The sequence below is a fragment of the Lutra lutra genome, chromosome 6 (assembly GCF_902655055.1).
Source record: "Lutra lutra chromosome 6, mLutLut1.2, whole genome shotgun sequence".
Taxonomy (NCBI): domain Eukaryota; kingdom Metazoa; phylum Chordata; class Mammalia; order Carnivora; family Mustelidae; genus Lutra; species Lutra lutra.
This window is the reverse complement of record NC_062283.1, coordinates 112,833,268-112,846,584: the sequence shown is the minus strand read 5'-3', so window position 1 is coordinate 112,846,584 and position 13,317 is coordinate 112,833,268. Positions and strand designations below refer to the sequence as shown.

At 47.9% G+C, this 13,317-nt stretch overlaps 1 protein-coding gene across 13 annotated transcripts in view; it reads left to right on the top strand.

Annotated features, from left to right (window-relative positions):
• BACH2 (BTB domain and CNC homolog 2) overlaps window positions 1–11,559 on the top strand; it is a 362,273-nt gene extending 350,714 nt beyond the window's left edge. For all 13 annotated transcript variants that reach the window (XM_047732095.1, XM_047732087.1, XM_047732098.1 and 10 more), the window contains 2 exons: window positions 495–701; window positions 5,149–11,559. In XM_047732095.1, the coding sequence (XP_047588051.1) occupies window positions 495–701; window positions 5,149–5,631 (690 nt within the window). In that variant the 3' untranslated portion in view covers window positions 5,632–11,559. The remainder of the gene's footprint in view (window positions 1–494; window positions 702–5,148) is intronic.
• The last annotated feature ends 1,758 nt before the right edge of the window (window positions 11,560–13,317 follow it).

Sequence of the window (13,317 nt, the reverse complement as noted above, 5' to 3'; positions counted from 1 at the left end):
ACTGCATCTCGTTATGCCGTGTCACTGAAAATCACGCTGGTTTTTTCGTCTTTCCAGCCTCTTCGAGGTGTGTTGTGCTCTCCTCATTCAAGTGTTTCAGACAATTCCTTAGATGATGTCTGTCTGTAAATTGTTCTCTTGCTGAGTTGAGGATCTACAGGAGTGGGTTTCAACTAACTATATAGCCTTTCTTACAAAATTCTAACAGTGAATAAGTCCACATTTTCCACTATCTCCCATGCTGTTTGCTCCAGAAATCCCAGGAGTGATAACCACATCATAATTTGTGTGTTCACATTGTTTGACTCTCTAAATGACATCTGATTTGTATCTAAGACAAGATTTAATCACCACTTGCTTTCAGTAGCTTCCATCCTACCTGTTCATCTTAAAAAGGAGGTTTTACTTTTTTTTTTTTTTTAAGATGTTCTGCCCACTGGAATTCAAACTAAAATCCAACCACCATAATCATATTCTGCTGTTCTTGGTTTCAGGTCAAACTTCCGTTTCCTGTAGATCAAATCACAGATCTTCCGAGGAACGATTTCCAGATGATGATTAAGATGCACAAGCTAACCTCAGAACAGTTAGAGTTCATTCACGACGTCCGGCGGCGCAGCAAGAACCGCATCGCGGCCCAGCGCTGCCGCAAGAGGAAACTGGACTGTATTCAGAATTTAGAATGTGAAATCCGCAAATTGGTGAGTTGACCTCATTGTTGCTGTCAGCAACCTGGAGGGAGCAGGACTCTTGCAAGGCTGCGGTGGTAAAGGCGAAAAACATGCAGAGAAGGGTCACCATTCAGGGAGTTTTTGAGTTTATTTTGAGACAAGTTTCTCCGCAAAAGTAAGAGCCTTCTATCTGCAGTTATGTGTGCCAGCATTGTATACGTACCCTTCAGCCTCCCTGGGTATAGAGGGAGTTACTAGTAGCTAACATTTATTGCATACATGTGTGGACTGGGTGTTATTCTCAGATGTCTTTATAAATGATCGCCTTTAACCCCCACATCCACCCTGTGACTTAGGTTCTGTTTTCCCTCCATTTACAGAGGAGGAAGCGCGTGCAGAGAGATTTACCAGCTCCCCACTACATGGCAGAGCTTGAATGCAAACCCAGATCTTGTATGTTCACCACCGATTCCTCCTGCCTCCCACAGGAGAACGTAGAATCCAGATAGGACACCTGAAGTCCCTTGCAGCCCCAGGGTCCTTGATTGCAATTCTGCCTCCAAGTGGCTCGCAACTCTTCCCTGTGCCTGAGAGTATTTTGTCTCAGGGAACAAGCCCCCATCTCCCAGTCTTCCCTCACTGGGACCTCAGTTCCCCCTTCCCCTTGGTGAGCAAGCTTAAGCTACAGGAAGTAAATCCAGGGCCCCTCGGGCTCCCGACTTAGCTTTGAAGGCAACCAGTGCAGTCTCATGCAGCTCAACCTTTCTGCTAGCCAAATACTGGAAACATCTTAGATGCTGGGTCCATTGTCAGGCTGAAGAAGAGAGAGGCCAGTGATGTGCTTATGATCTAAGCTCAGGTCCTCGGACTATACATGGTGATGCTTTGCGTCATGGTAGGCCACCATCCTGATGAGACCCTAAGAGCAAGATAAAGCATTTGAAAAATATGAGTAGGGGCACCTGGGTCGCTTGGTGGGTTAAGCCTGTCTTCGGCTCAGGTCATGATCTCAGGGTCCTCGGATCAGGCCCTGCATTGCATCGGCCTCTCTGCTCAGCAGGGATCCTGCTTCCCTCCCCCCAACTCTCACCCCCCCCGCCTGCCTCACTGCCTACTTGTGATCTCTGTCAAATAAATAAATCTTTAAAAAAGAAAACAGAAGTGGGGCACTTGGGTGGCTCAGTGGGTTAAGCCGCTGCCTTCGGCTCGGGTCATGGTCCCGGGGTCCTGGGATCAGGCCCCGTGTCGGGCTCTCTGCTCAGCGGGGAGCCTGCTTCCCTTCCTCTCTCTCTGCCTGCTTCTCTGCCTACTTGTGATCTCTGTCAAATAAATAAATAAAATCTTTAAAAAAAAAGAGAGAGAGAAATATGAGTAAATATTACCTGTTTTCAAGGTAGTCTTGGACCTCAGGGTCTTTTTTCTTTTTAATTAACTCCCATCAATCAGGGGAAACCTACTCCTCACAGTGGCTCCGCTTGCCCGCAAAATAAAGCCCAAGCTTCCCAGCAAGACATCTGTGCTTGCTTGTGCAAGTTAGTCAGTAATTACCTCCAGCATCACCTTCCACTCCTGTCCTCCAACTTGACCCCAATGTCCAGCACTTTGCACTTTCTGCCACCCGCTGTTTCTGCTTCTGTCTGTGCCTCTGCTGTCTCCCCTCTACTTTGGACAGTCTTCAAACATTTTCTTTTCTGACTTCATCCTTCATCCTTTAAGAATCAAGTTACTGTCCCCTCTTGAGGAAACCCCTTTCCTGAGTCTCCGGTGAGGCCGAGCACCTACCCTGGGAGCCCTGATCTGACCTCTGGCTTCGTGGTTATCATAGCAGACTCGCCTCATCTAAGTGTGTGTCTGTCTCCCCAAGCCCTTGGCCCAGATGGTAGATTCCTCACAACAAAGACAGTGACCGGATCATCTCTCAGTCTCACCAGTGCAGCCCCAGGGGGCCTCTCCGGAAATGTCTTTTGCCTTGAAATGTATTTGAAATTGTGACTGGGTTGGGGGATTATAAATCCCTTCTGTCCAAATTTTTCTTTAATGTTGCTTTAACAGCAACAACCGTTTGCATGTAAGCGACGTAAGGAAGCAAGACACTGTGGCTGGTGAATGTGGGTCTTCTAAAGCGTGCTGGGCTTCTGTGGGGACCCAGCAAGGCTGAGCCTGAGGAGTACAAGCACCGGGGCGTTGAACACACGCCCGGCGTCATTCGGCCCTGTGCCCCTCTCCAGGAAGTAGAACGATTCTTGTCACCCGTGTTTAAGGAATGCCTGATTTTATAATTAGAATTCTTTCAGTAAAACTTTGCAATATGGATAGTGAAGTCTAGTAACAATAAACAACAAATAATAGTCTAAAGCACACACCAGGCAGATATCTAAAGCACTTTGCTGATACTGTTGAGCTGAAAAACGCAAAGGGCATCTCCTACATCTCCACCCCCCAGTTTTGGGAACCCCTTCGATAATAGTCCGCGTTTCCCCACTGACTGACAGACTCGTGTGCTCATCAGTGTCCACCTGTCTTTACTTAGAGCTTCAGTCCTATAACCAGAGCCTGCGTTTATAACTACCTTTCCTGTGGAGAGCCAAAACACTGTCCCCACGGCAGTTCATTCTCCTCTCCCTAAGAGTGGCCCGGGACCCTTGGGACCTCAGTAGGGGGTTAGTGGCAGAATGGGGACTGAAATGACCCTCCTGGGCCTGGGTGGTGTGGCCTCCCAGTTGCAGGCCCCCAGGTTGCGCGGCCACATACGGTAAGAGTTTTTTCACGAGGAGACCTCCCGGCTGCGCTTCGTTTCTTATCCACCGCCCTCTGGCCGCGGTGCGGTGCCCGCTTACCTCGTCCGGGTGCCGGGCTGGCGCTGGCAGGCGGGGACAGACCCGTCCGGTCTGCCCCGCGCGTCTCCAGCGCATGCGCAGTCCTCCCCACGCACACGGTGCCTGCGACACGCCACTCAGCTTTTGCAAACTTGCATAATGTATTTCTCTCAACTTGCACTTGTACATCTGTTTATTTTTCATTTTTAAAACATGTTTTCTTGATAAATTTATAAATATTTTAGCAGGTGCCCTTTCCCCGTGTAAATCTCTGTCTCCGACACACACGCCCACGCTGCCTGCCAGATTGCGTTCGTGAGCAGCACGCGCAGCAACCTTGTCGGAGCCCCCACCTCCTGTGTCTGCTTCTCTCTCCTCCTTTCGCTCCCCCCCCACCCCGCCCCGCTCCGTTCTCCCCTCCCCTCTGGGGGTGATGTCCGGTTGCCTCTTCTCTTTGTGTGCACCCCGTGCGCCTCCACATCTTCGCTCCCCGCGGAGAGAGTTGGGGTGACACCTCCACCAGCCTCCCCTCAGCAGCGAAACTCATCTCTCTGACGAGATGGTGGATTTTAGGGACATAAGAGCTTATGTGCGATTTTCTTGGAGGACGACATCTCGGAACCCCAGGGTCGTGGGCTAGGGCTCGTCTTCGCGCCTCTGTCGGCCCCTCGCGTGTGCAGGGAGAGCCTGAGCCCCAGACGCGATGCGCAGCCCCCTGTCCCCAAGAGGACCCGCTGTGTTCCATCTGTCTGTCCGCCGCAGAGGCCGGAAAGCCTGCTGAGGTTTGAGTGAACCATGGGAAATTGTCCACAGCTGCTCTTTGTTGTTGTGATTTGTGTTGATTTGTTTTCAATAGACTTCTTTTTAGAGAAGTTTTTGGTTCACAGCAAAACTGAATGTCCCTGCCCCCGGCCCCTACACACTCACCTCCTCCCCCCGTTATGGACACCTCCCACCTGACTGGGGGGAGCCTGAATCCTCACAGGGTAATCACCGGAGTCCAAAATTTGTGTCAGGGCTCACTCTTGGTGTGGTATGGTGTGCGGATTTGGACAATGCATCCACAGCGACTGTACAATGAGTAATTTCACTCCCCTAAACGTGCTCTGTGCTCCACCTGTCCATCCCTCTCCCCCACCCCCAACCCTGGCAACCACCGGTCTTCCCCCTGCCCCCACCCCATTGCCTTTTCCCAAAATGTCATAAAGTTGGAATCGGCCAATTTCTGACTTTCAAAAATGGCAGCCTAATACACTGGGGGAGATTTTTCAACGACAAAGTTTGGGACTGAGAGTTTTCTAACTGGTGCTCTACAAACGCTCAATTCCAGGAAACCAGAGCCTGGAGGCCCCGCAGTCCTCTGGTTGGTGGGAATGTTGCTGGTAGCTCGCCAGACCTCAGAGAGGGATGGAGAGCTGCCCCGGGGGAGGCGTCAGGCACATGGCACACCTGGATAGGCTACTCCGATAGGAAACTCGTGTCCAGGCTCCTTGAATACACGTCTTGTAGGTTCCTAGATCCCAGCCTCGTCCGTCATTCACGAGTGACCCTGTCATACCAAATGCAGGAATGGAAGCTGGAAATCCCCCAGAAACCAGGGCTTCTGTCTTCCCGTTCAGGTTTCATGGGGCCTTTTTTTTTCCCCTTCCTCTGTTGTCCAGGTGTGTGAGAAAGAGAAGCTGTTGTCAGAGAGGAACCAACTGAAAGCCTGCATGGGGGAGCTGCTGGACAACTTCTCCTGCCTTTCCCAGGAAGTCTGCCGCGACATCCAGAGCCCTGAGCAGATCCAGGCCCTGCACCGGTACTGCCCCGTCCTCAGACCCATGGGCCTCCCTACAGCCTCCAGTATTAACCCCGCACCCCTGGGCGTCGAGCAGAACCTGGCCGCCTCTCAGTGCGCCGTGGGGGAAGGCGCGCCCTGCTGCTTGGAGCCCGCGGCCGCTCCGCCCGGGCCTCCCTGGGCCCCCGGCGGCGGCGCCCCGGAGAACTGTACTTCCAGGAGGCCGGAGGGCGCTGAGCCGGGAACCTTCTCAGAGAGGGCGCCTGCTCTGGAATCCAGGAGCCAGACGGTGACCGTGGACTTCTGCCAGGAGATGACTGATAAGTGTACGACCGACGAGCAGCCCAGGAAAGAGTACACCTAGTGACCCGGCCCGCCTCCCAGCCTTCCCACCTCGCCCACCTGGGTGTTCTACGGTCAGCCTGCGGTGCTCTTCATCTGTTGTCTGGAAGAACCAAGAAGGAATTTGGTGCACACTACAGCGTTCTTAGCAGCAATACTGTTTCTAAGTATTCCCTCCTCTCTTCACGCAGGAGTGATACACAGTTCCCTTCACAATGGTGCTACCCCTTGCCCAGGCAAGGAAAGACGGTGGTGGTGACACTGCCTGTCTGTGGGTTAATTTCAGTCTCAACAGGGATAGACTATAACACCTCTAGGACCCAACCACGGATTTTTTTTCTCAGTGGCCCATGTCACAAACCCTATCTCAGGAATTTCTTCTGAATGTTCAATTTTTTTCATTGAAGACAGCTTCTATACACATCAAAGTTTTATAGCTAGACTGTACATATTATATATAATATATATAAAATATATATATATCCATATGCAAAAGTCCTGCATGCCTCAATTTTCTCATCCTAAAACTGGAAACTTCATTTCTCATTTATCAACAGGTTCCAACATTCCTCTTCTTTTGTCTCCAATGCTAGAACTAGTTTGGTAACTGTTAAATGGTCATTTTTCTTGCTTCACAGTTCAATTTCAATTTGTACTTATTTATGGAACAGAATTCAATGTTGGAAGCTTTTTTTTTTTTTTCCCGAGGTTTTATTTCCGACCCTTTTTCTGTTGTTTGGTTTGCTTTGGGCACCGTCGGCCGGTGTCATCTGAGTGTCGTGGTTTGTTTTGTTGTTGTTGTTTTTTTTTTCTTGCAGATACTGTACAGTCATGGTCAACTTCGCCACTTGCACTGAGTTTTGGGTCAAACCTATTTTCTTAAATGAAGTTGTTATTACTTCAGTATAACTCAAGTATACTGTATATTCTTTGCTTTTAGTTGAAAAGTAAGACATTTTAGCTAATTAAAAAGCACTCAGGTGATAATTATGTAGGAAAAATAATCTTGCCAAATAATGAATTCATCCTAGGATGTGTAGACAATAATCTGCTTGAATATTTTTATATTTCACCTCCTCCCCACCTTTCCCGGAAGCAAAGTTTAGATGCAGAGAGTTCAGAGTTGATGCTGAATGTTCAGACTCCTAAGTGGGGAGAGAGTCTGGACGTCCACTTGAAAGTGCATCCAAGCAGCAGGAACCCATGATTTTGTACCAGAACTCAGCAGGCATTGGCTCCTAAAAATCAACTTAGAACTATGTTCTCACCCAGCGGGCGAGTCCCATTCATTTCAACCCATCCTTGGGCCTCTGCCTGCTCTTGGAAGGGCAGCGCAGGAGGAACTTCTTGGAAGGATTTGGCTGATCAGCCACCCCACTCCCGCCCTGCCCCCCTTCCCCTGCCCAGGCCCCTTGCCCAGCTGGGTTCCCAGGACCTCTCCCTTGAGTGGGTTTGACTCACAGCAGCTGGTGTTCTGCGTGGAAGCGGCGTCCTGGGTTAATGCAGCTCACCCAGAGTAGGAGAGAGTGGGGGCACATGTGAGCCTGGGCTCTGTCCCTGACACAAGTGAAAGCATTTCTTTCTCCCTCCCTTCTCCACATGCTTTGAGTTGAATTCTGGGGTTTTTCTGCTCGTCTCTTGTCTGAAGGCAGATTTCATTCTGAGGCTTTGGACACGATATGGCCAAGGAGCCCTCCCTGCCCTGCCCCTTCCCCCACCACACACACACACACCTACCCTCACCTGATAATTTTCTTCTCTTGCTGCAAAACTGGTTGGCTTGCAACCCATAGAGAGCAGCTTTCCTTGGCTTTGGGGGCATGCTGGCCCCCAGCCACGTTTACAGGAAGATGTGCCCAGACCCTGCCCCCAGCCTAAAAGGAGGAGGAGTCCCTCCTTCCCTCCCTCCGGTGGGCCCTCCAGCCTGGCTGAGGGAAGAGTCCCGAAAGGTTTGATGTGGGGTTGGGGTGGTGGGCAGTGGGGAGTAGATGGTTGACTTTGTTTCTTTATTTGTGCCATTGTTTGGACAATATTAAAGCTGCATGTAAAAGGGGAAATTAGTATATGATGTAGGCGAAAAGTGAAATCATAGTAACATATGTTTTAGTATTATTAACTTTTTTCTGTACAAATATTAGCGCTAAATGTTTAAATATGTATGAATGCCAGAAATTTGTTGGTTCATGCGGTAGGATAAAAAAAAAAAAAGGCTTTTCTTTTCAAATAGTTCCGCTTTTAAAACCTGCCTCTGGGTTTCTGTTTCTCCTCATGTGCGTGTGTATGTGCGTGTGCTAGTCTGAGACTGAGTCTGAGGCAGCTCAGAATTGGAGCTGCCTTTTTTTTTTTTTTTTTTTTTTTTGCGGTTGTTGGAATTTCTTGGCCTAGTAGAACAGTTCTGTGCTTCACAGTGGAGTTTGCCTTTGTGGAAAACTGGTGACAGCTGGAATTTAAATTCAATATGAATCACGTGAGGCACCACAGGTCTGTGTTATGGTGGTGGAGTCGGCCAACAGTATTTTGTTTTTTAACTCTCCTTGCCTTTTTTAAGTGACCTCCTCTTCTTTTGGAAAAAAAGAATGTTTCCTGCTCGTCTCATCACCGGGTCCAAACCAGCCTGTTGGTGTGATCTACCCTGGTGACAGGTCATCTTGACCACATTCCGTGGGTCTCCCCCTCCCCCCCCAGTCTGTTTGGGCTGCGTGCATGCGCTGCGGCCAAGTCCAGCCAAGTCCGGGTGGGGGAAGGGGTCTCCTCATTTCCCTCCACCCTCTCTGCCCACACTCTCCGGCCACCCCCCCCCCACCCCCCGCCCAGCTGCTTTTCTCTCTCTTCAGCAACCGAACTCCTGCTATGGGAACTGGTTAAAAACACTGCTTGAAAAACTCTTTCCATTTCTTAGAGATTTTTTTTTTTTAACGACTTATGATTTTGTTCACTATGTACCATAAACAGTGACTGGCTTTGTGCAATTGTCTGTGTGACCTGTCTTGTCTCCTTCTACCCTGAACCACGTGTTCCTAAGAATTGTTTGCGGGTTGATTCAAAGGGAGGACTAGCTGGGGACCAGAATCCAAACTGCCTCAAGTGGAGTTTTAAAAAACCAGCCTGTCTCCTTAACGTGGGATCCCTTAGTGCAGCCTCTGTCTTTTATGAAAAGGAAAAGCGAGTTAAGAACAGGGAGTAGTGTTTGCACAGCACGGTGACATGTAGTTGTGCTCTGAAGGGTCTTTCCTTATAAAAATAAGGAAAGCACCATGGACTGCTTAGGAAGATCCTTGCCATGGCCTAGTTGGGTCTCCAAATAGGTGGGCATGAACTGTTGGGGCGGGGACCACGGCGGAGGCCCCATGGCTTGTTACCATGTGCCTGGATCTAGTCCTCCCCTTGGATCTGCCTGTGTCCTACTTGTGTGTCCAGACGACCTCGCTTCATTCAGGTTGGTCAGGCTTTGGGCAGGTGAGTGCTTTGCTGTATGTGTTCGTTTCTCTGCGTTATCTGGGGGTGCCTTGAATAAAATCAGACTTCATTACGTACTGATTCTGGAACAAAACTGTTGCAAAAACAAAACAGAGCTGGCAAACTGACTAGGCCATCTGCTATTTTGATTCCGGGTTCCCTCACAATGACTCAGGCGTCAGAGGTGATGCTGCAGTATAAGACATTATTTTGTATATTGTACAAGTAATTTATTAACTGTCTTTCTAAAAGTATGCTGCTTTTAAGATGCACTATGACTTTGGATTTAATCCTTCTATTGCTTTCCCAAGGAAGTAAAAAAAATAAAAAAAAAAAAAAAAGGCTAGCGATTAGAATGCCAACTGCCACTTCTCCTTAAAAAGGAGGCCAGGGACCAGCTCTAGGATTTGCACCAGCGAACTGCTAGAAATCAGGTGGCCACAATGTGAAGTTCGAAGGTATTATCAAGAGATCTAGGGGTGCCTGGCTGGCTCAGCCAGTAAAGCACGTGACTTGATCTCAGGGTTGTAAGTTTGAGCCCCACATAGAGATGACTTAAAATCTTCATTTAAAAAAAAAAAAGGCCTAAGCCTACACTTTCTTTCTAAATACTTTATGATTGCCTTTAAAGAAGAAGAAACAAAGGTGTATAAACTATAAGCCTTTTAAGAAATCCCAGAGTCCTGTCCCTACCTGCTGCTCCACATCCTGTGGAGCACAACCCTCTCAAAGTGGGTAGAGCCTGCAAAGCTACTTGGCTGCAAAAGACCTACCTGGCTGGATCTCCACATTCTACCCCATTGAAACTAGCAGCTGCTTAATCAATAAATGACTTTAACCTGCTCCCTTATGGCTTCTAGTTCGGGAGGAGTCGCAGACCAGGAAGGGAGCAGGCATCAAGTTTTGTCTTCAAAATACTATAAATAGACTGAGGGGCAGAATCTTTTTTTTTTTCCTTTAAGAATTAAACTGTTCACTCAATCATAAGTTAGTATTTCTTTCCCAGATTGAGGATCTTGTTATAGGCGCAGTTACTGGCGAGTCAGTCCACAGCGCAGTGCCCTGCGTGGAGTCGGTGTGCGCGCAGGCCGTCCATGTGCGTGGAGACAGCCTGTATGTTCTCAGTACCGCCTGAGCCATCTCCTGACCCAGGCATCAAAGACTGATGCTGCAGCACAGACGATATTTGTACACAGAGAGTGGGTGCAAATAGTATTTGTACATAGAAAGGACCTATTGTGGCAGATTGAAGATAAATTATTCAACCGACGGTGCAAAAACATTTCTCGCAAAGAAAAGGAAGTGTATAGTATTTTCCTACACTCCACCCTGGGAGATAATATTTATATCAGATGAGTATCAGTGCATTTTAATTGTACTATGAACCTGAGGCTGCCGTTCTGTTGGTCGCAGAGGCCCACTTTGTCGCTTTGATTTCATGTTGTGACGTGGTGCATGCATCTCGCTATCAAGCGATGGATAAACAACTCTGACTTTCACTTCATTCCAGTTTATTGACCTCAGCTAAAACAGTGGCCCTCCTTAGAAGCAGAAGGGCACCAAGACCATTCATTCAGTGCCAAGTGTTCCTGGGGGGTTGATTGGACACGTATGTGAGGAAAGAGGGAAGGGACTTGGACAAAGAGGGGCTTTCCTACCGATGATGCTAAGTCTCCTACCAAAATACGTCTGCAGGCAGAGGGGATGACCTCCACGGGGTCCTAATGGTGCATTTGGCGTGTGTGAATGCTGGGATGCCCATTCACGCTCGGACCTAAAAGACCTGCCACTTCTAGCGAGTGACCAGGAAGATTCCAAATGCACTTGGGAGCTCCGGGTGCTGGTCAGACACAGTGAGCCGTTCGAGGCAAGCACCACCTTTTGCTTGTGAGGCCAGAAGGGCCTGGGAGAATTTGTTCCAGAACCAGTCTGATGCAAGTGCACCTCTAATATATGCCTTACAAACTCCAGAGGCCATATTCAAAACAGGGTCTTCTCAGTGTATGCAAGGGGCCGCAGCCCCTCTTCTCTTCCTCCCCAGGTCGAACAATACGGACAGTTTCACACATATCTACCTGTATAACCCTCTGTACCTCTCATAACTGCTCAACGACTGTAACAGGTTACATCAGGTGTTTTTCTACATACTTTTTACACAGATTCTATGCGATTAATGTAACTTAATGCATCATTTTATTGTACTAGTTCTTAGGCTTGTCTTTTTTTTTCTAAGTGATTGTGGTTTTGTTGTGATTTTTAATTGTAAAAATGAAATGGCTGTTGATGCTTATTCTCTGTAACTAAGAATTTTTACCATTTGGGGGAAAACAAAACATTGCTATGAACTAATGAATTGAAACTTCATTTACTCATTGTAAATACACTATTGTGCAAAAAAAATTTTTTTCACTCAATTGAATTGCTAGTGTTAACTGAATTTTGTCTAGACACCATTTCTGTTGATGAAATAAAGACATATCATTATGCATTGTAAGCTGGTTTTCCCTGCCTCTGATCCCTGTGTTACAGATCACAGGGTTGGAGGCCTTAGGAAATCTCTTCTCTAAAAGAAGCTATGTGTCTTCCTCTAGCTCGGACCCTTACCTGCTACCTGATTAATCTGATTAGAGATGTAAAAATGTGATAATGTTAATGTGACTTTTAAGTTTAAAAAAATTCCCAGTGCCTGTGAGAGCAGATAAAAAGGCATTAAACGTAATTTCCTGGCTTCAATGTTGTGCGATAGCTATGCCAAATGTCACCGTTGAGAGCAGCTGGGTGAAGGGTATTGTTTCATACAAGAACATGTGAATCTACAATTATCTCAACATAATAGGTCTAATTTAAAACAGAAAGCTAGGGGTCCTGGCTGGCTCAGTCCGTGGAGTGTGTGACTCTTGATAGGGGTTGTGAGTTTGAGCTCCATGTTGGGAGTAGAGGGAATGAATAAATGAATGAATGAATGAGTAAAACAGAAAGGTAAAAGAAACTAACCAGGGGCGCCTGGGTGGCTCAGTGGGTTAAGCCGCTGCCTTCGGCTCAGGTCATGATCTCGGGGTCCTGGGATCGAGTCCCGCATAGGGCTCTCTGCTCGGCAGGGAGCCTGCTTCCCTCTCTCTCTCTCTCTCTCCCTGCCTGCCTCTCTGTCTACTTGTGATCTCTCTCTGTCAAATAAATAAATAAAATCTTAAAAAAAAAAAAAAAAAAACTAACCAGAGAGAGAGGGGCATTAAACCAACACCAAGATACAATGATGAGTAGGGCAAGGAGTTTAGAATTGTGGTTAAGGGAGTAAATACATTAAACTAGAAAATGATATTTGATCATTTGAGTCCTGGATTTTGATGTAAAGGGAAAGCAAGGTATTGAAGGGCAGGCAGGCTACATGACCAAGAGCTAACACTGGACTGGTGTGGTCTGGCTAAGCTGTCAAAGAGGCCATAAATAATACGTTCTCATGATATCTGAAGAGCTGCTGAGATCTGAGCTACAGGAAGTGCTTGGCCTCACCCCATCTGCCAGATGAGAAAACTAAAAGGTACTGAATTCCACTGCCTGGGCATCCTACTGAACCAAGGAGGGCTTCCAGGGAGCATATAATGGGTTTAGCAACTGTTAGCGAAACAATACAGTTGTAACATTGTAGGTGTGAGAGGTCAAATACAGTCCTTTGCCTGAAGATAAGAAGTTATTCAATCCATTCTGAAAAAGCAGGTGGGTCTTAGTCCCAAATTTTTCTACTAAGAAAACCTGGTCATTTAGGGGTATCTGGGTGACACCATCGGTTGGACGTCTGACTCTTGATTTCAGCCGGGTTGTGGGATCAAGCCCAGTATCAGGCTCTGTGCTCAGCTTCAAGACTGCTCAGGTTTCTCTCTCCCTCTGCTCCTCCCCTCGTCATGCCTGCATGCTCACGTGGTCTCTCAAATAAATAAATAAATCTTTTAAAAAGAAAGAGGGGCCCCTGGGTGGCTCAGTTGTTAAGCATCTGCCTTCGGCTCAGGTCATGATCCCAGGGTCCTGGGATCTAGCCCCACATTGGGCTCCCTGCTCGGAGGGAAGCCTGCTTCTCCCTCTGCTTGTGTTTCCTCTCTCGCTGTGTCTCTTCCTGTCAAAAAAAAAAAGGAAAAAAAATCTTAAAAAAACAGAGGAAAAAAAGGAGAAAGGAGGGAGCGAGGGAGGGAAGGAAGGAAGGAGAATAGGAAGGACAGAAAGGAGGGAAGGGGGAAGTGGAAGGGAAGGGAGGGAAGGA